We start from the raw sequence: 25,037 nt of genomic DNA, 5'->3' as shown, positions 1-25,037 counted from the left end.
CTGTCAACCTTTGTACATATGTCATGCATGAAGTGGTGCATATGTACTGTACACCATAATTAGTGTCATCATATCTGATAACAAACCAGTGAGATATCAGACTGCTACACATGTTATGTACAGTAGGGGTTATATTTGATGACATAACCTGGACATTCTGTGGATGTTTGTACTGTACTAAGGTCTGTGTACTTATGGTGAATGTTGACAGTGTGTGTATTGTTAATATGTACTTTATCCTGTGTACAGACTGTGGTAGATGTCATTGTTCTAGGTGCCGTCCTATTTGATGTTACATGCTGCTCCACTGTATGGTACCGTATTGGCATACATGTTTGTAGGGCTATGCACACACATGTCCCATACCACAGACAGCCATCAGACCAAACTTTGTAGCAGCCCAGTATATGTAGGGTCAGTCTGTGAGTGGCACATATGAGGATGGTGTCGAACAGATAGTCCATATACTGTAATATCATGCTAGCTTAACATATGTGGCTGTGGTTGTGTTCACATTGGTTGTGGTCATGCACTTTCACAAAGATGTATCTTACCCTGTGCTGTGACATTCCTGCAGAGTCTGCTATATATGCAGGTACATGTGCATTCCCCCATAGGAGTTGTAGGCCAGTGTTGAGCCAGTCTGCCTGTAGCCTGCACAGTGCATTGTTACATGCCTAGCAGCTTAGTGTACTTACCCAGTGAGATGTCATAGGTTCATAGGTTCATAGGTTCATACTAGGCTATCTGCCCTAGGGCATTTATAAGCTTAGCCAGAATGTGTTTGGCTTTCGCCACCCATTTTAAATTATTTTTGCTATGCCCTTTTGTGAGGTTAGTACACTGTGCCTCTGTCTAACAGTGACACAGAAGTGATACCCGGTTTAAACCTATGATCTCCCATCCACTCATCAAGATTCCTCTTGAAGAGAGTCAATGAGGGACTCTGCCTAACCTGGACTGGGATTTTATTCCAGAGTGAAGGGAGCCTCTGGGTTATGAATCTGTCCCTCCAGCATGTCCTATTTATTTCAGTGCTGAGGTTCAAGTCTCTCAAGCGTGTAGCTCGATGGGATTTGGATTTTCTGAGGTGCAGCATGTCCATTAATTCCTGGTTGGACATGGCTTTATACGTCAGGCACAGATCGCCTCTGAACAGGCGGTATGCCACTGAGTAGAGCTGGAGTTTCTTTAACCGGGCAGCATATGGAATCTGTTTGAGCCCTTTGATCCTCTTGGTGAGGTACTTTTGGGGTCTTTCCAGTTGCTGCAGGTGTCTGGTAAGGTACATCCCAAAAGGATCATTGTACTCAATTATGGGCCTGATGAGGGATGAGTAAAGAGGCACGATGACCTCCCCTGATCTAGATGTGAATCCCTTCATGATTAGGTGGGCTATATAAAATGTTTTTCTAACCACTTTGGCCACGTGGTTGTCAAATGAGAGATTGCTATCAACTTGGGTCCCCAGGTCCCTAATTACTTCTTCTGTACTTAATGGATTACCACCTATGTGGTAATTTGTGGGCACTTTGTTTTGCAAAACGGGATGACTATACACTTTTTGGCGCTTAGCTTGAGGCCATGGCTCTGGCACCAGTTGTCTGTTTCTATGAGGCCCTTTTGGAGGATGCTTGTGTCGGCTGGAGAGTCGATTATGGCACCCAGTTTGCAGTCATCTGTGAACTTGGTCAGCCACAGTCCTTCCGTGTTGGCCTGTACCTCCGAGAAATATATACCGAACAAGAGAGGTCCCAGGACTGAGCCTTGTGGGACACCACTTGTAACTGGTTTGGAGTCTGACATGGCTCCAGCAATTCTAACCATGTGGGTTCTGTCCTTGAGCCAGTTTGCTACCCATCTAGTGACATAGGGGTTTATATTTAAGCTGGTGAGCTTATCTATAATGCCCGAGTGGAGTATTGTATTGCTTTTGCGAGGTCCAGGTAGGCTGTGTGGACCACCTTCCCCTCGTCAATGGCCTTGGTGACTGTTTCAAAGAAATCAACCAGGTTTAAGAGGCAGGATCTGCCCTTAACAAAGCCGAACTGGGTAGGATCCAGTGTCTGTAGGTCCCCAATATCTTTATTTATGAGGTCCATGATGATCCTTTCCATAGCTTTGCAGACCAAGCTAGTCAGACTTATGGGGCGATAGTTTCCAGGATCCGTTGAGGCACCACCTTTGTGGAGAGGGACCACAGTTGCTGTACACCACTCTTTGGGTACATATCCTGTAGTAAGGCTGAGATTGAACAGTAGTTTTATGTTTGGGTTTAGCTCTTCTTGGAGTTCATGTAGGACGCAGCCCAGGACACCGTCTGGTCCCATTGATGCTGTGTTTTTTGCTTTGAAGAGGGAGGCTCTTACCTGAGCATCTGAGATGTCAGGGGGGCAGCACTTTGCTGGGATAGATATTTGCCCTTTTGGTGGGAGTTTGCGCTGAACCTGTCAGCTAGACGTTGGCAATGTCTGTGGGTTCAGTGTATTTTTTGTCATTTTGGACTAATTCTGAGCATATCTGGGAATTATCACCCAGGTTCCTAACATAACTAAGGAAAGCCTTGTGATTATCCTTAGTGTCTTATGCAATTTTCTCTCAAGCTGGCCTTAGACGATTTTATGAGTGCCCGTAGTTTTTGCTAATACTGATCAGAGATGCCTTCCTTTTGGAATTTTGCTCTATCATTTAGTAGCTTCCTCCTTCTATTGTATAGTTTGTTTATGGCTGGGGTCCACCAGACAGGATGTCTGCCTTTGGAGGGTTGGGTCTTGATTTTATTTGGGATCGCATGATCCATGCATTCCTGAAGGTGTTCATAGAATGCGTTTATAAAGGATTCTGCGGTCTGGGCCAGATTTTCCACAGGCCGGGGCTTTGAAGGATTCCACCTCGGTTTTGAGGAGTGTGAAATTTGCTTTAGAAGTTTTCACTGTGGTTTTCTGGGCAGGGATGGTGTCAGGATGTGAATATCCAGTGAGATTAGTTTATGGTCTGATCTTACCAGTGAGGGATACACTTCTGGTGTGGAGCATAGAGTCCCCATGTTGGTGATGATCAGGTCCAGTATGTTTCCCTCTTGTGGGAGTGGTAACAAGTTGTTCCATAGCATTTGAGTTTATAAATTCTAGGAACCTTTGGGCTAGGGTGTTGGAGCTAGAGTAATGCTCCCAGTCTATGTTTGGGTAGTTGAAGTCACCCAATATAATGGTGTTTGGAGAGACCTTCATATTTTCCAGTGTTCTCAGGAAGGCCGAGTGGGTTCCTGGGTTAGGGAGGGTGGTCTGTAGCAGGCTATAAACTGGAAGGCAGTTTTACCCACTGTTAGTTGCACATGGATAGTCTCTGTGCCACCAACCTGGAGGTGTGGGTATCTTTGATGAATATTGATACTCCCCCTGCCAGATGTACTGCTGCCGGGCCTCCCTTAACAGTCATGTATGTCACACAGAGCAGTGGGTTGCTGTACAGATGTATGTCAATATCTGATGGGTAGGATGTGGCCATGGCACCCTGTACCAGCGGTTATTATGTGTCAGGCCAGACAGGGGTGTGTGAATGCATAACCTATGGTGGCAAATGTATACCAGTCGTTATGTGTTATACCCACCTACATGGCTGTCTACATCCATATTGTCAGGCATGGTACACATGTTGTGCACTAAGGGTTATGTGTATACCTCTGGACTGTACAGAGTGTGTCAGAATGTCCACATATATTGGCCAATATCTTTGGTGCAGTCCACAGTGGCATTATGTGCTAGCAGCGGTACTGTACATTGATGTCCTTAGGATGTCTGTCAGTAGCCAATGGCACACATTTTATAAGCAGATGTGACCTCCCACACACACCATGTCTGTGAAGACAATCCCAATGACAGTAGCAATAGTTTACTAATATACCTGCTATACATACCTGACATCCCCTTGCACTATGACGTTGGGAATATACAGGCTGAGGTAGGGCTACACTTCATGTCCAGGACATATGGTGGAAATATATATGCATATAATTATCCAGATAGCCATCTATATATGATTATCCATGTGTAGTAGTTCCAATTACCACTGTCATGGCAACCACCTACTATAAATCCCTACATCATGTGGGTGTGGTCCATTTACATTTCCTCTGTGATGGACATCCTTCCTGTTTGTGGGCATCAGTGTTACAGACAGCAGGTAGCAATACATTTTCCAGGAGAACCGGCACACTCAGGACAGCTACATATTTGTAGGAGGTTCAGGAACTACAGACAGAGTGTGAGTAGAGTTGTGTTATGCTTTGTATAGTACTGGTGTTACAGTGTGTGTGTACATACTAGTTTACCTTGGAATGCAGTCTGTCTGCATAGCTCACAAATGTGGGCCTATCATCTTGGTGGCCAGAGGTATGCCTATCATGTTTTGTCTGTCCACCACACAGGTCCTGTGTCAGATATTTCACTGGCAGTGTGTGCGTTGAGTGCTATCAGTACATGGCTACATCAATTTCTGTTTCTAACCTCAATTCCCTGTCTGAGGGTATGTTGCAGACTATCCTGTAACACCAGCAACTTGCTTAGTGTATGGCAACAGTTTTCCACACATGTGCCTGTGTTCCAGCCTCTGTCCTCCACCTACATACCAAGCTGTGCACATATGACATGCTGTCCAGGTTGTTCTCTTGTGGGCTGTGAGCATATCACACTGCCATTGCTGCCATCAGTCCACTGCTGTTGTATCCCCCACACATACAGTGGAGCTGGGACCATATATGTGTGCCACCTACACAATACATGTGTGCCCTTATGCACTCCAGATGCCAGTGTATGTAACAGTGGTATATGGCCCTATATTATTGAGTCTGGGGGAGCACCATAAATGACCTAGTCTGTTACAAAATATGGGGGTATCAGGGGTGAGCTGCCTTAAGGTATCTGGATGTACAGTACCTTATACTTCACCTATATTTACATTACTTACATAAATTGGGTTAATGCAAGCCTACTGTCTCCTGCCATACAGACCATTCTGTTTGTCAGTGTGCTTGTGATGGTGTCAGTTATGCCTTGTTATGTAACAGTTACAACCCATTTGGTCACATGATGTCTTTACCACCTAGTGATTTTGTACAGAGTGTAGATAGAGGCTGCTGAACTATGCACCTGCATTACATACTGTTGATTGTTTGGTATCCTGTGGCCCAGTCTGTCTTCACTATTGTACAATTTGAAGGGCTTGGCCTGGACATCAACAGTTGTGAACCTTTCCAGACTATTGTATTAGTATAACTGTTTCACAGTTCCATTACTCTGTTTATATGGATGTCAGTGTCTGAACATCTGTATGACATGGCATATAGAACTGTAATAGTACACAATTAAAGGTTTTCCATTTCTGCAAACCTGTGTGTGGTGGTTTTTCCTATGACCTCTTTGTGGGTATATGTTGCAGGCAATGATTATCATTTGAATGGGTGGCCCATACAGTGTCCAGTTGTTCAGGTTTTAACTGTAGGCATAGTGGCTGTTCCATATTGTGTGCACCTTCTACATATGTGTCTTACTGTACATATATCTGCATGTGTATGTGTAGTCACATGTATATCTATATATATGTGTGTATGTATATATATATATATATATATATATATGTATGTCTGTATCTGCATATCTGTGTTTGTGTATCTGTATCCTGGAGATGTTGATGGCTTCCACATTTTACATTTCCTATGGGATGCAGACTGTACTGCATGATATGTTACCAATACCAGCCTGACATCATACAGGTGAGATTTAGTACTGTTAACATCTTGTGCCCATGTCGTGTCAGGTCCTGGTTATGGGATCTGCAACACTTGGTAGTGTATTGCAGGGTGGATGTGTTTGGCTGTGGGGGGGGTGTGTATTCGTATAAGACGTATAGTGTGTGGGGCCTCTCTACCCCATTAATGGTGCATTTGGACATATGTGTTTTTGTTAATCTGCCATTGCTATCTACACATGTATGGCCATATATACCTATATAGATATTTATATATATCTGCTTACAAATATATAACTATGTCTGTATATACCTACATAGATATATATCTGCTTACACATATTTAACTTGTTGTGTATATGTAGACATAAAGGTCTAGATACATATATGTGTCGATGTAGGCATTTGCATGTATATATGTTCATATATATTGCTATATATGTATATATTTTTAGAAATATATATACATCTACATATATAGATATGTTGCATCTGTTTAGATAGCAATATATTTACACACACATACATCTAGATGTTGGTATACATTCTCTGTACTGTTGCATGACTGGACTGGATGATATGTTTCTGAAAACATCAGGTTTATTTATATCTAGCATGGCTTAGTGGTAAATCACTTTGTCTGTGGTATGCAAGGTCCTGGATTTGAACCTTGCAGGAGCTGTTTATTTTGTTGCTGGGCAGAACACGGCCCATTGGATACAGAGTGATTAAAGCACTTTAAAGCAATTGTAAGTGGGTTTGTGCGGGTTTGCACAGAGGTAGGCACTGCTAACTTCTGGTTACAGTTTCTTACACTCAGTTAGCTTTTACTTTGCTTAACCAGTGTAGTCATTGCTTACCCCCATGCAAACAGGCTTAAACCCACTTACTGCTGCTTAAAAGTGTGTACTCCCGCTTAAGCCCGTGCTAATTTCTTTAACAGAAAAGAAAAAGGGGTTGATAGGAAAGTGGTGAAAAAAGGGGCACAAAGAGGGAAAGACAATAGGAAAAATAGCCAGGGATGTGTAGGATGGGTGTAGGGTAGGTCCACAGCTGCGCATTTCATCTACAGTAACAGCTGTGCATATACACTGAATGTGGAGGTAGATTTGGACACTCAAACCCCTGGGTGGGGGTGAGGACAACAATAAGTTGTGATACCAATTAGACCGGATTACATGTGTTCAGTGGACAAGTGTGCGAAATGGACAGCTATGTATGGGGCGAGATTTTTTTGTGGGAACAGATTGCCCTTTTTTTCTTTTTCAGGTGAGAGTGGGATGTTGGGGAGGGGTAGTAGGCATATTTGGGGAGGTAGGTTGGGTAGGTTAACAGACAAGACAAACAGGATGTATACAGGGGTGGTATATGACACATGTGGGGGGTAAACACCTTGGACGGGGAGGGGTGTTTGGAAGTCGCAAGCCCATGAGCCCCCTAATGGAAAAAGTGGGACTGTGGTCCCCACCAATGGCCAGTCACCACTGCACCTTCACGGTCCCAACGGTGGCTGTGCTAGGTAGGAGGGGCAGGCTCACTTTCTCATTGCACCATGCAGCCCTCAAGCTGGCTTAGCTGGTCTTGAAACTCCCTGTCTAGCTCCCTCGCACCATTGCCTGGACCTGTTGGCAGGTGACAGGTACCTCTCTGCCCCGCTCCCGGGCGGGCCCTATCCCTCATGGACAGTTCCACCCAATGGTGGTGCAGGGCCAGTGGAGGAGGAGGTCTAGACTGGGCCCCAGACATGCTGGTGCCCGGTGCCATAGCCAACAGAGGTGGGACAGGTGGGTCTGCTGGGACCGGCCTTCCCATATGAGCTATGGTGTTGCAGTTTTAAGAAAGATCTCAGTTAGTCATAGTCAACAGCATTCGGGATTAGTTATAACAGCATGCATAGGTATTCCATTAACCCAAGACACCAGTTTACAACAGTTGCAGATCAAGCAGAACACATGCATATATGGTACAACAGTTACTTTTTCAAAAGGCAAACCTCTTGTGGCGATAGTTTCCAGGATCCGTTGAGGCACCACCTTTGTGGAGAGGGACCACAGTTGCTGTACACCACTCTTTGGGTACATATCCTGTAGTAAGGCTGAGATTGAACAGTAGTTTTATGTTTGGGTTTAGCTCTTCTTGGAGTTCATGTAGGACGCAGCCCAGGACACCGTCTGGTCCCATTGATGCTGTGTTTTTTGCTTTGAAGAGGGAGGCTCTTACCTGAGCATCTGAGATGTCAGGGGGGCAGCACTTTGCTGGGATAGATATTTGCCCTTTTGGTAGGGGGGGGGGAGTTTGCGCTGAACCTGTCAGCTAGGACGTTGGCAATGTCTGTGGGTTCAGTGTATTTTTTGTCATTTTGGACTAATTCTGAGCATATCTGGGAATTATCACCCAGGTTCCTAACATAACTAAGGAAAGCCTTGTGATTATCCTTAGTGTCTTATGCAATTTTTCTCTCGAAGCTGGCCTTAGACGATTTTATGAGTGCCCGTAGTTTTTTGCTAATACTGATCAGAGATGCCTTCCCTTTTTGGAATTTTGCTCTATCATTTAGTAGCTTCCTCCTTCTATTGTATAGTTTGTTTATGGCTGGGGTCCACCAGACAGGATGTCTGCCTTTGGAGGGTTGGGTCTTGATTTTATTTGGGATCGCATGATCCATGCATTCCTGAAGGTGTTCATAGAATGCGTTTATAAAGGATTCTGCGGTCTGGGCCGTATTTTCCACAGGCCCGGGGGCTTTGAAGGATTCCACCTCGGTTTTGAGGAGTGTGAAATTTGCTTTAGAGAAGTTTTTCACTGTGGTTTTCTGGGCAGGGGATGGTGTCAGGATGTGAATATCCAGTGAGATTAGTTTATGGTCTGATCTTACCAGTGAGGGATACACTTCTGGTGTGGAGCATAGAGTCCCCATGTTGGTGATGATCAGGTCCAGTATGTTTTCCCCTCTTGTGGGAGTGGTAACAAGTTGTTCCATAGCATTTGAGTTTATAAATTCTAGGAACCTTTGGGCTAGGGTGTTGGAGCTAGAGTAATGCTCCCAGTCTATGTTTGGGTAGTTGAAGTCACCCAATATAATGGTGTTTGGAGAGACCTTCATATTTTCCAGTGTTCTCAGGAAGGCCGAGTGGGGTTCCTGGGTTAGGGAGGGTGGTCTGTAGCAGGCTATAAATTGGAAGGCAGTTTTACCCACTGTTAGTTGCACATGGATAGTCTCTGTGCCACCAACCTGGAGGTGTGGGTATCTTTGATGAATATTGATACTCCCCCTGCCAGATGTACTGCTGCCGGGCCTCCCTTAACAGTCATGTATGTCACACAGAGCAGTGGGATGCTGTACAGATGTATGTCAATATCTAGTGGGTAGTATGTGGCCATGGCACCCCTGTACCAGCGGTTATTATGTGTCAGGCCAGACAGGGGTGTGTGAATGCATAACCTATGGTGGCAAATGTATACCAGTCATTATGTGTTATACCCACCTACATGGCTGTCTACATCCATATTGTCAGGTATGGTACACATGTTGTGCACTAAGGGGTTATGTGTATACCTCTGGACTGTACAGAGTGTGTCAGAATGTCCACATATATTGGCCAATATCTTTGGTGCAGTCCACAGGGGCATTACGTGCTAGCAGCGGTACTTTACTATGATGTCCTTAGGATGTCTGTCAGTAGCCAATGGCACACATTTTATAAGCAGATGTGACCTCCCACACACACACCATGTCTGTGAAGACAATCCCAATGACAGTAGCAATAGTCTACTAATATACCTGCTATACATACCTGACATCCCCTTGCACTATGACGTTGGGAATATACAGGCTGAGGTAGGGCTACACTTCATGTCCAGGACATATGGTGGAAATATATATGCATATAATTATCCAGATAGCCATCTATATATGATTATCCATGTGTAGTAGTTCCAATTACCACTGTCATGGCAACCACCTACTATAAATCCCTACATCATGTGGGTGTGGTCCATTTACATTTCCTCTGTGATGGACATCCTTCCTGTTTGTGGGCATCAGTGTTACAGACAGCAGGTAGCAATACATTTTACAGGAGAACCGGCACACTCAGGGCAGCTACATATTTGTAGGAGGTTCAGGAACTACAGACAGAGTGTGAGTAGAGTTGTGTTATGCTTTGTATAGTACTGGTGTTACAGTGTGTGTGTGTACATACTAGTTTACCTTGGAATGCAGTCTGTCTGCATAGCTCACAACTGTGGGCCTATCATCTTGGTGGCCACAGGTATGCCTATCATGTTTTGTCTGTCCACCACACAGGTCCTGTGTCAGATATTTCACTGGCAGTGTGTGCGTTGAGTGCTATCAGTACATGGCTACATCAATTTCTGTTTCTAACCTCAATTCCCTGTCTGAGGGTATGTTGCAGACTGTCCTGTAACACCAGCAACTTGCTTAGTGTATGGCAACAGTTTTCCACACATGTGCCTGTGTTCCAGCCTCTGTCCTCCACCTACATACCAAGCTGTGCACATATGACATGCTGTCCAGGTTGTTCTCTTGTGGGCTGTGAGCATATCACACTGCCATTGCTGCCATCAGTCCACTGCTGTTGTATCCCCCACACATACAGTGGAGCTGGGACCATATATGTGTGGGCGTCACCTACACAATACATGTGTGCCCTTATGCACTCCAGATGCCAGTGTATGTAACAGTGGTATATGGCCCTATATTATTGAGTCTGGGGGAGCACCATAAATGACCTAGTCTGTTACAAAATATGGGGGTATCAGGGGTGAGCTGCCTTAAGGTATCTGGATGTACAGTACCTTATACTTCACCTATATTTACATTACTTACATAAATTGGGTTAATGCAAGCCTACTGTCTCCTGCCATACAGACCATTCTGTTTGTCAGTGTGCTTGTGATGGTGTCAGTTATGCCTTGTTATGTAACAGTTACAACCCATTTGGTCATATGACGTCTTTACCACTTAGTGATTTTGTACAGAGTGTAGATAGAGGCTGCTGAACTATGCACCTGCATTACATACTGTTGATTGTTTGGTATCCTGTGGCCCAGTCTGTCTTCACTATTGTACAATTTGAAGGGCTTGGCCTGGACATCAACAGTTGTGAACCTTTCCAGACTACTGTATTAGTATAACTGTTTCACAGTTCCATTACTCTGTTTATATGGATGTCAGTGTCTGAACATCTGTATGACATGGCATATAGAACTGTAATAGTACACAATTAAAGGTTTTCCATTTCTGCAAACCTGTGTGTGGTGGTTTTTCCTATGACCTCTTTGTGGGTATATGTTGCAGGCAATGATTATCATTTGAATGGGTGGCCCATACAGTGTCCAGTTGTTCAGGTTTTAACTGTAGGCATAGTGGCTGTTCCATATTGTGTGCACCTTCTACATATGTGTCTTACTGTACATATATCTGCATGTGTATGTGTAGTCACATGTATATCTATATATATGTGTGTATGTATATATATATATATGTATGTCTGTATCTGCATATCTGTGTTTGTGTATCTGTATCCTGGAGATGTTGATGGCTTCCACATTTTACATTTCCTATTGGATGCAGACTGTACTGCATGATATGTTACCAATACCAGCCTGACATCATACAGGTGGGATGTAGTACTGTTAAAATCTTGTGCCCATGTCATGTCAGGTCCTGGTTATGGGATCTGCAACACTTGGTAGTGTATTGCAGGGTGGATGTGTTTGGCTGTGGGGGGGGATGTGTATTCGTATAAGACGTATAGTGTGTGGGGCCTCTCTACCCCATTAATGGTGCATTTGGACATATGTGTTTTTGTTAATCTGCCATTGCTATCTACACATGTATGGCCATATATACCTATATATATATATATATATATATATATATATCTGCTTACAAATATATAACTATGTCTGTATATACCTACATAGATATATATCTGCTTACACATATTTAACTTGTTGTGTATATGTAGACATATAGGTCTAGATACATATATGTGTCGACGTAGGCATTTGCATGTATATATATTCATATATATTGCTATATATGTATATATTTTTAGAAATATATATACATCTACATATATAGATATGTTGCATCTGTTTAGATAGCAATATATTTACACACACATACATCTAGATGTTGGTATACATTCTCTGTACTGTTGCATGACTGGACTGGATGATATGTTTCTGAAAACATCAGGTTTATTTATATCTAGCATGGCTTAGTGGTAAATCACTTTGTCTGTGGTATGCAGGGTCCTGGATTTGAACCTTGCAGGAGCTGTTTATTTTGTTGCTGGGCAGAACACGGCCCATTGGATACAGAGTGATTAAAGCACTTTAAAGCAGTTGTAAGTGGGTTTGTGCGGGTTTGCACAGAGGTAGGCACTGCTAACTTCTGGTTACAGTTTCTTACACTCAGTTAGCTTTTACTTTGCTTAACCAGTGTAGTCATTGATTACCCCCATGCAAACAGGCTTAAACCCACTTACTGCTGCTTAAAAGTATGTACTCTCGCTTAAGCCCGTGCTAATTTCTTTAACAGAAAAGAAAAAGGGGTTGATAGGAAAGTGGTGAAAAAAGGGGCACAAAGAGGGAAAGACAGTAGGAAAAATAGCCAGGGATGTGCAGGATGGGTGTAGGGTAGGTCCACAGCTGCGCATTTCATCTACAGTAACAGCTGTGCATATACACTGAATGTGGAGGTAGATTTGGACACTCAAACCCCTGGGTGGGGGTGAGGACAACAATAAGTTGTGATACCAATTAGACCGGATTACATGTGTTCAGTGGACAAGTGTGCGAAATGGACAGCTATGTATGGGGCGAGATTTTTTTGTGGGAACAGATTGCCCTTTTTTTTCTTTTTCAGGTGAGAGTGGGATGTTGGGGAGGGGTAGTAGGCATATTTGGGGAGGTAGGTTGGGTAGGTTAACAGACAAGACAAACAGGATGTATACAGGGGTGGTATATGACACATGTGGGGGGTAAACACCTTGGACGGGGAGGGGTGTTTGGAAGTCGCAAGCCCATGAGCCCCCTAATGGAAAAAGTGGGACTGAGGTCCCCACCAATGGCCAGTCACCACTGCACCTTCACGGTCCCAACGGTGGCTGTGCTAGGTAGGAGGGACAGGCTCACTTTCTCATTGCACCATGCAGCCCTCAAGCTGGCTTAGCTGGTCTTGAAACTCCCTGTCTAGCTCCCTACGCACCATTGCCTGGACCTGTTGGCAGGTGACAGGTACCTCTCTGCCCCCGCTCCCGGGGGGGCGGAGCCCCATCCCCTGTGACAGTTCCACCCAATGGTGGTGCAGGGCCAGTGGAGGAGGAGGTCCTAGACTGGGCCCCAGACATGCTGGTGCCCGGTGCCATAGCCAACAGAGGTGGGACAGGTGGGTCTGCTGGGACCGGCCTTCCCATATGAGCTATGGTGTTGCAGTTTTAAGAAAGATATCAGTTAGTCATAGTCAACAGCATTCGGGATTAGTTATAACAGCATGCATAGGTATTCCCATTAACCCAAGACACCAGTTTACAACAGTTGCAGATCAAGCAGAACACATGCATATATGGTACAACAGTGGCCATTACAACAGCATGCAGGTTTCATTGATGGCAACAGGCCACCAATATGGGAGTATTTTAACATGGCACATGCATAGAACCAAATGTGAATATTTATAAACCAATAGGACGTATGTCCCAACAAATGTTTAGATTACACGTACCCATTAAGGTGTGTAATAAGGTTATTGTTGCACATATGGAGGGGGAGAGAGAGGTTAATTAACAACTAATATATCCCTGTAGTTTTCACAACTTTCTTAGTCACTGCAGTGATCTCTCCCTTAGATGTAGTATTACACTACCCAATGTCCTTACTTTGTACAATGGTATATTTGTAGATTAGTATATGCGTGGACTGTGTCTTACGTATAGTCTACACCTCTTACCTGATATACCTGTTGAGAGAATCATTGTTAACACTACCTGACAATTTCTACACATACTCCCAGATTCCATGCTTGTAGACAAGTGTATACGTGATCTGTGTTGTACCAACATTCTACACCTCTTACCTGTTATAGCTGTGGAGAAAATCTTAGTTGACACTACCTGACACATTCTACACATACTCCCAGATTCCATGTTGCTGTTATACACATACCTAACAATCTGTTATTGCACACACTCTGGTCAAGGCGTGACAGGATGCAGGTGTTAATTTGACATATTTTGAGAATTGCTGTTATACACTTTGGGTGAGATGCTACAATGATAGGTTTGTTTCCATATCCATTCTCTTTATATGTTCAGGTCTTACTATCCATTATATGTCAGTATAAGCTGCCTACATTTCTTGGATCATCACACTGATATGTCAGGGGAACAGGTTACAGGGCAGCAGATCTGGGCCATTTATCTGTACATGCTGGACAGATCAGAAAAGTTGAGGGGTATGAGTATGGATACAGCTGACTACCTGAACATTCTCACACAGTCTGTACAGTTGACGGTTATGATTATGCTTACAGTGTAGTATCTGAATATTCTAGCAAAGTCTGTACAGTTGTTGGGGCTAATTATGCATACAGCTTTCTATCTGAACATTCTCGCAAGCTCTGTACAGTTGTGGGGTATGATTATACCTACAACTTACTACCACTCCCGGGATTCAAACCCCTGCTATGTGTGGTAAAAATATTACAGTTGACATCACAGTACACTGTGCTATCAGGGAATTGGTGTGAAGCATTTCAATGGTTTCTGTCTACGTCTCCCTCAGTTGTTCTATATGACTGACCTATTGGGACTTCCAACATCGTTATACTGACCTTCCTACACATTTTACCTGCATTCAACAGTGTGGGTAACACTGCTTAATACAACAGTATTATTTATAGAATGCAACACTACAACAACATATGTAAACAGGATGTACACAAGCACTCCAGGGTTTATACTTTATTCACATGATATTACACCTTTATTTCCATGCAACCTATATGACAGTCTTCCTGCCATATTGTCTGGTTTATTCAGTACATCCCATACACAATGCTTTTTTATACTGGTACAACACTTTCCAAAACTGTTATATTTATTTGTTATGACAGTGCATGCAGGAATATTACTAACCTGTCTCGCGACACAGCCTTTACAGCCTAGCAGCATGGGCTTGCTGGTTTGCAGCCTGCTCATCTGCAGCTGTCAGAGAAATACAGTGATATTTAACCATAACCTTTCCATAGTATATACAAGCTAAGCAATCATTATCTATGTAGTAGACTGGGTACTTAGTGCTGGGGCATCAGCTATCTGCCTTGCTTCTTGGATCCACTGGTCCAATAGATCACTCCTCCACTGCTTCAGGTCAGCATGGTGATGCCTGACATGCTCACCAGTCCTAGGGATACCAGTGGCACTGGTGAGGTTATGGGCAAGACTGTCCCAGGACTCCACTTTATACTGGGAGCCCTGGTACTGGCCCTGCAGTAGTCTCTCCTCATGATTTTTTACCAGCAGCCATACCATGAATCTGGACTCCTGGGTGCCCCAGCGCTGCACTCTAAATTGAGTGCCTTCTCCAACTCTAGCCATTCTGCCTACAGTAGTGAGCTGCAACCAGTTATTGGAATTATTGGTGCCTGTGGGGTTTAAATATGCCCAATTTTCTGCACTTTCCTGTGATTGGATGGTTTTGAAAATGCTAAGCTATGGGCACACCTGCTTACGTAATGTTGGCATTGCTTAAAGGGGCATACCATTGGGCAGATTCAGTTAGCTGGCCTACACATTGCTTACCCGAACTAAGCTGAGCTGTGCAATGCTGCCTACAGTAGGGAGCTGCAACCAGTTATTGGAACTATTGGCGTCTGTGGGGTTTAAATACGCCCGATTTCCTGCACTTTCCTGTGATTGGATGGTTTTGAAAAGGCTAAGCTATGGGCACTCCTGCTTACATAATATTGGCATTGCTTAAAGGGGCATACCACTGGGCAGATTCAGTTAGCTGGCCTACACATTGCTTACCCAACTAAGCTGAGCTGTGCAATGCTTAGCATTGCTTAATATTTAATTTGCATTATATTTTCCTTTGGGCATTGATTTATTATTTGTTACATGTTGTATATGTGTCTGGTATCCGTGATTCATGTGTGCATACACTGTACGGGGTCCTGGGGACTTCAACACTTTATTACAATAACACCTCACATCTGGCCTTACTGCAGTACTCCACTTCACATTTTTATGTTATGTAGCAGGTTATACCACATCACACTGTACATAGATTCCTTTCACATGTTCAGTTTGATTTTCCTATGGTGAGGATTTGTTTGTTGAAACCTCAATCTTATGTACTACTATGATGGCTTAGTGGTTAACTACTGTGATTGCTGTGTGCAGGGTCTTGGGGTCAAACTTTGCAGAGGCTGTTTATTTTGTTGCTGGGCAGAACACGGGCCATTGGATACAGAGTGGTTAAGGCACTTTAAAGCAGTTGTAAGCAGGGTTTGCATGGAGCTAAGCAGTATTTACTTCTGGTTACAGTTTCTTACACTCAGTTAGCATCTACTTTGCTTAATCTGTGTAGGCAATGCTTACCCCTGTACAAATGCACTTAAGCACGCTTACTAGTGCTTACATATGCTTACTACTGCTTATTTGTGCTTAAACCTGCTTACTAGTGCCTTATTCATTATGACACTGACACTTCACATGTGCATTTCCTGCAGTACTCCAGTTCATAAATATATGTTTTTTTAGTGGGTTTTGCAACAAAAATATTGGTTATAACATGCTTTGCCATGTAAAATAGACTGTGCTGCAGTGGGACTCAAACTGGGAATGCCTGCTCACTAGGAAAATGGTCTGCCCACTACACTATTGAGGTGCTGCTTTATTTGCATATATCTTCCTTGTTATCCTCTTCAGCCTTTTAAGCTGCTATAACCGTACCTAAGCAATGGGCACACCCGTGCACCTACGGTTAGCTGTACTCGGATTTAAAAAAAAAAAAATAAAAGGGTTTCTTTTTTCATTTATATGTACTGTTGCTGTTGTACACATGTGGGACTGTTTTTGGGGATATGAGGACACCTATAAGCGATCTCGCTCATTTCTTAACAATTTCTGCTGTTCTACATTGCAGGGACATGTTTATTCTGAGAGCTCTACTCTCAGACACACCCCCTGCACTCGCACATGCTCCGTGTAAGCCTAGGAACTCGGGCAGCGCCCCTTATTAATATGCTTAGCGCGCTGCTGTCCTGCTCCTAAGCGGGCACTTCCGTGCAGGACTAAGCTAGTCCTGCATGGAAGATTACTGAATCGGGGGCAAGTATGGTACGGACAGGTTACAAAAAAGGATTCAAAAACATCCCACATTCCTAGATATTGGAATGCTGACAATATATGATTAATTACATTGTGGTGACTATGAAACAGTAACAAAGCACTTTGCAGCTAAGCCATGACAAAGGACAAATAACAGATATTCTAGGTCAATTTTTTCACCACTACTGACGTGTCTTTTCCTTAATCCATTAAGTTCTTTACTTAATAGATTTAGCTATTGCTACAGCTTAACTTCCAAAATTAACCAGTTTAAATTATCTCATCTACTATTTGTGGATGATTAAAAATTGTACAGTTCACCAGATGAGGATTTGAAAGCTCATCTACAAATGGTTACAACTTTCTCAGATAATATAATAATGAATTCAGGTCTTCATAAATTTGCACATTCAACATTGATAACACAAACGCTGCAGCACCAAGAAAATATTACCCCAGGACAAGCATGCAGTGCAAAAGCTCTTGAACAAGAGAGTGGGCGGTATTCAAAGTTGCTTGAGCAAACATAGTAGGGGTACTCCAGATGCTTATGAGTGAGCATAGCAAAGGCATGATTCATAGAGGCCATTTGCACTAAAGTGCAAGGCCTAAAAATAATGAGATGCAAATAAGAAGTGTTGTAAAGCATAGTATGCTAATAAGGCAATTTTACAATTCGCAGTCAACATTCCTGCTGTAAGCACATCCATTCTTAAATGCGACGTTTCACCTTTGATATTCAAGCTGCAATCCGCAAACTTATTTGTCCAAGTACGCACAAGCACTTCCCTGATGCACAAATGAATTATCTTCTCCAGTGACCACTTCAATAACATTTCCTAGGATACACAACCATTAAAATGAACATTTTACCCAAGCACCACCTTCAGTAACATGCCCTGGTATGCACAAGCACTAAAATGAACATTTCTCCCAGGTGACCATTTCAGTAATATCGCCAGGTATGCACAAACTAAAATGAACATTTCACTGAAGTGACCCCTTCAGTAATATCTTCAGGTATGCACAAGCATCAAAATAATACATTTACCCAAACAACCCCCTCCAGTAAAAATGTCCATGTATACTGAAGCACCATCACATCTCTGTACTTGACTGAAAAATGGCTGCTTTCTGACATAACATCAGGGTGATTTACATACTTTGTATACAAATTAATTCATTATAGAGTCATGTCTATGAATCAAACTCACACGCATATGAGTGAACCTCCTTAACATAGCTGCAGTCCCCCTGTTGGATATGTATTAATCATGTTATGCATTTCTGATGGGGGGTTGTTTAGAAAAAAATTCCACTGCATTTCCATACAGTCCAGGATTTGCATAACATTATAATGTCACTCTTCACAGATCGTCGCTATGAGTATACGAAGGCCCAGGCTATGACTACCGCCCAGAGTGTATAATTATTTGGAAATATTTGAAGCATTAGCAACAAAGCATACACAAATGAGAACAAATCTTAGTAAGAAATACTTCAGAAGACTAAAGCTAATATGGAAAACTACCTTGACATCTAGGAATTAAGTTCAAGGTATAAATGAATTTGTTTCAACAGCGTTGTATCAGTTGGACAAGAAAAATGCTTCATGGTTATCAAATAATAAAAAATAGTGCTTATCAATATTACATATCCTTCAGTCTCCAGGATGTATGGGCCTCCTCAAAACTGAATTCAGGTGTATGCAATTGTGGGACTGCATACAGATTTGTTGCCCTCATCAGATCCAACCACAGTGAAAGTTCTAAGGCATGAAGAGAAAAATATGACATCTTTGCTTAATTTAGCAGAATCGTTAAATGAATGGGAAGGGAAATTGAGCCAAAAGTAGAAGATAATCAGAGAGCAAGTGAAAGTGCCAAAAACAAAAGAAAAAAATTAAAGAAGAGGACCAGAAGACAAGGAAAGAACATCGGGAAGCCAGCAAATATAGAGGCAAGCGTTCCTCTCAACCTTGTAGATATAGAAATCTGGACAAAGTTTAAAAGAGTGGTGGTGGGGTCAAAAGCCCAAAAATAGGGACAGATTTAATATATTTCTCTTATAAACTTTTAATGTTGCTAGAGTAACAGGATTTGTGCTAAGATACATTTTCTGAAGGATATGAAGCCTGAAACTCAATTGTATGCCATTACTTAGTAACTTCAGTACTCAAAAATTATAACAAATTTTATGAGGAGCAGACCAAAAATATGATGCAAAAAATGTGGACATTCTGCAGAAATCTGAACATTTGAAAAGTATGGTGGCCAGTGTAGAAAATGCTTTGAACAACCACATGCTAACCAGGATTTGAGGGAGGAATGTGAGATGAATTTAAACCAAAAGATGAAAGGCTAATAATGACAGCCCAAGATAGCAGTCTATTTATATGTTGGTTTACAAAGTTGCATGTAAAAGTGGGAGGTACAGGCAAGTCAAACTCTTTAAAACAGAACAGGAAATAGTTATACATCTCTTTTCTGGGTGTGATACACTCATGGCTGAGGGTCTGTATACTGAAAAACACAACTATTTTGGCAAGACTGTTGCATTGAGGATTCAGCAAACACTACAACATAGAAGTGGCTGAAAATCATTGGAAACATGAACAACTAGGCATTATTGACAATCTATGAATTCTGAATCACATGGAGTTTACAGGAAAACCACAGTGCCCAAAACCATGACAGCGAAGCTGCAGCAACCAAGAAAAACAATACAAAGGCACTGTTGTACCAGGAAAAAAGAGCTGCTAATGTCAAAATGAACTTTATTCCAGAAACCAAAACCAGAAAACATTAAACACTTTAACTTTCTCACCACGTTTTTCATCCAACAATATTGGCCTTCTTCAGGTGAACAGCCACAAGTGAACAAGTTCTACACATAAATACACCTCCCTCCAAAAGGTATCCTATTGAGCCACCATTCAAATTACAAAATCCATTAAAAAATCAACACAATTCATAAATAAAAACACCAGTGTGTTAAATAATTTTCACTAAGAAGTATGTATAATATTAGAACATTATACACACTTCCTAGTGAAAATTATTTAACACGTCGTTTTTATTTATGAATTGTGTTAATTTTTAATTGATTTTGTAATTTGTAGTTTTTGGAGGGAGGTGTATATATGTGTATATATGTGTAGAACTTCTCACCTTTGGTTGTTCACCTGAAGACGTCCAAGATTGTTGGATGAAAATGTGGTGAGAAAGTTAAAGCGTTTAATGTTTTTTTATTTTTGGTTTCTGGAATAAAGTTCATTTTGATATTGGTAGTTCTCTTTTTTTCCTGGTACTCGACAGTGCCTTATTATATTTCACATGGAGTTTACCTAATACCAACAGATGAGAAAATACAGGTGAGAAAAATGGACATTGCAGTCCAAGTAAAAAAGACAAAAGTAACATTAATCACTGAAATTACTAAACCCAGCTATTTTAGTATCTCACATATTGAGAGACACAAAATCATAGAATACCAGGATCTGCAAGCAGAAATGAGTGCCGTATGGAAGAAAGATACTTAGTCAATTCCAATAGTAGTAAGAGTAAGAAGACTAATAAAAACAGAATTTACAATTGCACTTAAATATTCTACCAGTACATGTAACCTTGTATGAATTGTAGAATGAGGCAATTATGGGTACATTGCAAGTACAGAGAAGAACACTCTTGGCTAACTTCCATGATCAAAGCAATCCTAGTTTCATGAGCTCTAATCATGCCATGACTTAGTAATGGGGTTCATTCCTATCATGGTGTTAGAAACCCAAAACTTTTGAAGAAATAAAAAAAAGAGAGGTTCAGTAGAAAGGACAGTGTAATTAATTTACATAAAGGCTAGTGGTTTAGTGCCTTGCAGCAATGTTCATGTTCTAAAGATTGGTTTTCTGTTTTATATTGGGTTTTATGCATCTGATGTTTACATATAACTCCTAGATAAGTTGATGGGATAAGGGTAGACATCAGGTAGTTCAAAATTTATGAAAAAGGAACCGTATATTGTACCAGACTATATACAAACAAGTATTTTAGTGTACATCCCCAGTGGAATTTGTTTTATTATTATAAAGACTTTTCATTATACTGTCAATGGAAATCTTATGAAAACTGACATATCTAAAGATAGAGGCTCACTACAAAAACGACTGGAAAATTTTGAAAACAAGTTGTCTCAATTGCAAAGGTTACAACTGGATAATATGTTTTTAAATGAATCCTCAATGTTAAGAGTTCTGCAGGGTTTATAAATGTGGAAGTTCCCTAATGGAATAACAATTAATTCTGGTTTTCACAAATAACTTGTAACCATGTTTGGTAGACATGGAATCAAGCTTATGAGAGCCATTATTAAGGATAATGACAGACAAATGAATAACTTGACAAGTAAACAATTTGGATAGGGACATTAAAATGTATTATTTACTTTTTGATGTTGGATTTACCTGTGGTTGGTGTAGTTGGATCAAAGGGTGAAGCCTGAGTGATCAAACAAAGCCAGCCTAGTATAAATCCAGAATTACCCACACTCAAGAGTAGGTTATGGTTGTTATACAATTACATTATTTAAGAAGGAAATTGCTTACCTTTCTTAAATAATGCCTTTGTGCTGTAGTGTTCCTTCACATTCTACTACCTTTTCTGATGTACTGCACATGCATATAGGCCTTACATTCCCATGCTTGCACAGTACCTCAGGGCAATGTAGAGGAAAGCAGCGGAGAAGATCTATATATATATATATATATATATATATATATATATATATATATATATATATATATATTTTTTTTTTGCTTAAGATTTTATGAGGGACAGCCTAACTACATAGAAAGTCAGGTTCATTTCTGATTATTTATTTTTGCAGAACGTACCTGATTTTTTCTCTTATTTTGCTGTCCTGTAAGCATAAGCCATTAGAAAAGTCCTGCTGCTCAGCGGTACTCTGCGTACTGACTCTATCCCCATTGGTTAGAGATTTTTCCAGCTAAATGTCATGAGTAAATGTAAAAAAAGCACACCAAGGTACCAAAAAATCACCAGTAAAAAGTCCGAGGTACGCAAAGAAGGGAGGTTCAGCCACAAAACGAATAAAAACAGCTTTATTCCAACGAACCAAACCACATTAACATTTCTTAAACTCCACAATGTTTTCATTTAAAGTACTTCATCAGATGCAGAACGAGGATAATTACACACCAGGGGAGACAAACAAATGCCACAGCAGCTGTTTGTCTCTCCTGGTGTGTAATCATCCTCTTTCATTTGGTTCGTTGGAATAAAGCTGTTTTTATTCGTTTTGTGGCTAGACCTCCCTTCTTTGGGTACTTTGGACTTTTTAAATGTCATCAGTTTAATGTGGAAAGTCATGTGTTTGCAAGTAGGAAACTCCCTCCATCACCAGATTTACCTGTGTCAGCTTATTTGATTTATAGCTGTTAATGTTATTAAAGTACAGTCACTTCTGAATCACATAGATATTTTAAACTGCTTCTAAAAATTGCTGCTGCAAAAAAACTGTTTCTCAGACAGCTAAAACTGTTTGAACTTGGTGCCATTAAGATTTTGGCAGCAGATTCATAAACATAAGCCTAAGGAGAAAAATCAGTTTCTGGTGCAAATATAGCCTATATGCAGAAGAACATGGACATCTATTTATAAATGTTTTAAAAATAAATAAATATATGTGCAACCACTAAATGAAGTAGTGACTCAACTTTATAATAGGAAAGATAACTATAAGGTGACCAAAACTGAAACGGTTACAGTAAGGATATTTTTATTGAAAGGAAACATTTTGCTTACTCATCATAAAGCATGCATATTTCCTCAGATGACTAAATAAGCCAAAGTATTATATGCCCTATCATTATGGCATTGATTTCTGCATTTTGGCACCAATATTGCCAAATTACTGCTAAAATTTTCTTTCAGTCTGCACCTAACATTACCACCCAAGGCCTAAAAATAGTATTTTAATGTAAATGAACTGATACTGTTTGGTTTATGCATCTCTGCTCCTGAATATTTATTAGGCTTTTTGTCAAAACAAATGTTGTAAGTGACAGTGTTACTTATACAGTGTGTTTTGTCAGTTTATCTGGAAGACTTGTTACATAGTATTCTTAAGTGACAAAAATTTGTGATAACTGCTGGAAATACAACTGTTTAAACTTTTTGCTTTATGCTATAGTTTAGAATTGCAGCCTGGAAAATCAAGTAAGAAATGCAAGGAAATGATCATTGCGCACACAGTGTTGGGTGCCTGTACAGCATGCAGAGTGTTACCAGCCTGCAGAGTTAGACGACGTTTGTACTTGAGTTATAAAATATTTGATATGGTTTCTAACTAACCATGTATCTTACTGATAAAAGGACACTGTAGGACTTTCCAATTCTTCAGGGACAAAAAAAAAAAAAAAAAAAAAACATTCCCAGGTGATACAAAGATGTTTTCAGGTGTTCATTGCTACATGCCACTGAAATGAATGAAATTAATATATAATGAACACCTCACATATCACTAATGTCAGGTACTAACTACACTGTTGTCAAAATGAAGCAGTAAATGCTAATATCAGGCACTTACCATTGACAGTGCAGGATAAAAACAGGAAGAAAACAATCTTCATGATCTTGGCTTTGTAATGCACTGAAGGACTGATCAGGGACTCTTAAAATGGTGAACTCAGCTTTTGTATGACTTTTCTGAAGTATAGAGTGATGTTTCATGACAGCTTCTATAATAATTGGCAGCGGCTATGTTAGCAAACAGAAAAAAAGACTTTTTTCATAGTTTGCTCTCTTCTTTCAAAATAGCAGCATTATGTCATATGACTTTTGTATTGTTTGCTCACCTCTTTCATAATAGCAGGGTTATCTCAACATTTTGAGAATAATTTACCTCTGACCTTTGGAATGACCTTTGGAATGGGGAAATGAAGGGAAATTTTGTGCTTTGTCAGCTTAGTCTTTTGAATTTTTTTTTGTGCAATTATTAATTTCCAGTGTCTGTTATTTTGAACTTTTAGATGGCAGCTAACTTTACGTTCCTTCAGCATTTTCACCATTTCTTCCTTAAATTTGAAGATTATGAAAAAGGGTGTGCAATACACATTTCAGAGTGATATAGAAAAATGAGTTTCCAAGTTCTTTCTCAGAACTGCAATGTTTGTAAATGCTACCAAAAGCACAGAGGGCAAGTATATATACAAAGAAATTCTGTACAAAGATGAACAAACAAATGCTACTCCAAAACAATTAGTGATTTTTTGATGCATTAAGTTAGATGTTTCACCAGAAAAGTTATAAATTTGAACATTATTTTCTGATGTATATACTTCCGGTAAGAATGCATTAAAAAGAATACAGCCAAGATTTGTGAATGAAACTAGGTAGTACAAAGTGCAGTAGAAAACAAGCAAAAAGCAAACAAATGCATGCAGCTTAAAGGCAGTTGCCTGTAAGAATGCTTGGCTCGAGTTCTGGAAGTAAACAGTGAGAATGTTGATCTCAAGACCAACATATGCTCTACTTCTTAACGTTCAGGCATATATATAAATATATTTGGATACATTTAAGCTGTACACATCTCTTGCTTGCGTCTTTCTTTTGTACGCAGTTCTGACTTGTCTCCTTGATGCCTTCTTGTCATTAATTCTTCATTAGTATTAGATGATTCCCTGCATAAGTGCTCACTGTCAAGAGAAGACATAGCTCTCTGCATAATTTCTCTCTAGACCTGTTTTTCAATGTCTGTGCTTTCTGACTGTATAGTTCGGTTTTCTCTTCTTCTCTTCATTTACATGCACTATTCTTTCCTCTGTTTTGCATGTCTCCTTGTTTCTGCTAAATTTAGTTTCCTGTTTCTACTGCTGTGATCCTACTCTTATTTGATCATCAGTTTAATCTC

General features: G+C 40.9%; 1 protein-coding gene across 2 annotated transcripts in view; it reads right to left on the bottom strand.

Annotated features, from left to right (window-relative positions):
* LOC122800094 (serotransferrin-A-like) overlaps positions 1–23,892 on the bottom strand; it is a 653,725-nt gene extending 629,833 nt beyond the window's left edge. Inside the window, exon 1 of one of the 2 annotated variants that reach the window (XM_044069618.1) lies at positions 23,715–23,892. In XM_044069618.1, the coding sequence (XP_043925553.1) occupies positions 23,715–23,757 (43 nt within the window). In that variant the 5' untranslated portion in view covers positions 23,758–23,892. Of the gene's footprint in view, positions 1–21,999; positions 22,374–23,714 lie in introns of those variants that run through there. The other variant, XM_044069619.1, reaches the window with a different exon arrangement.
* Positions 23,893–25,037: the final 1,145 nt, after the last annotated feature.

The sequence above is a fragment of the Protopterus annectens genome, chromosome 4.part0, assembly GCF_019279795.1.
Source record: "Protopterus annectens isolate FY-2018-M chromosome 4.part0, PAN1.0, whole genome shotgun sequence".
NCBI classification, from domain to species: Eukaryota; Metazoa; Chordata; order Ceratodontiformes; family Protopteridae; genus Protopterus; species Protopterus annectens.
This window is presented reverse-complemented; position numbering and strand designations above follow the sequence as displayed.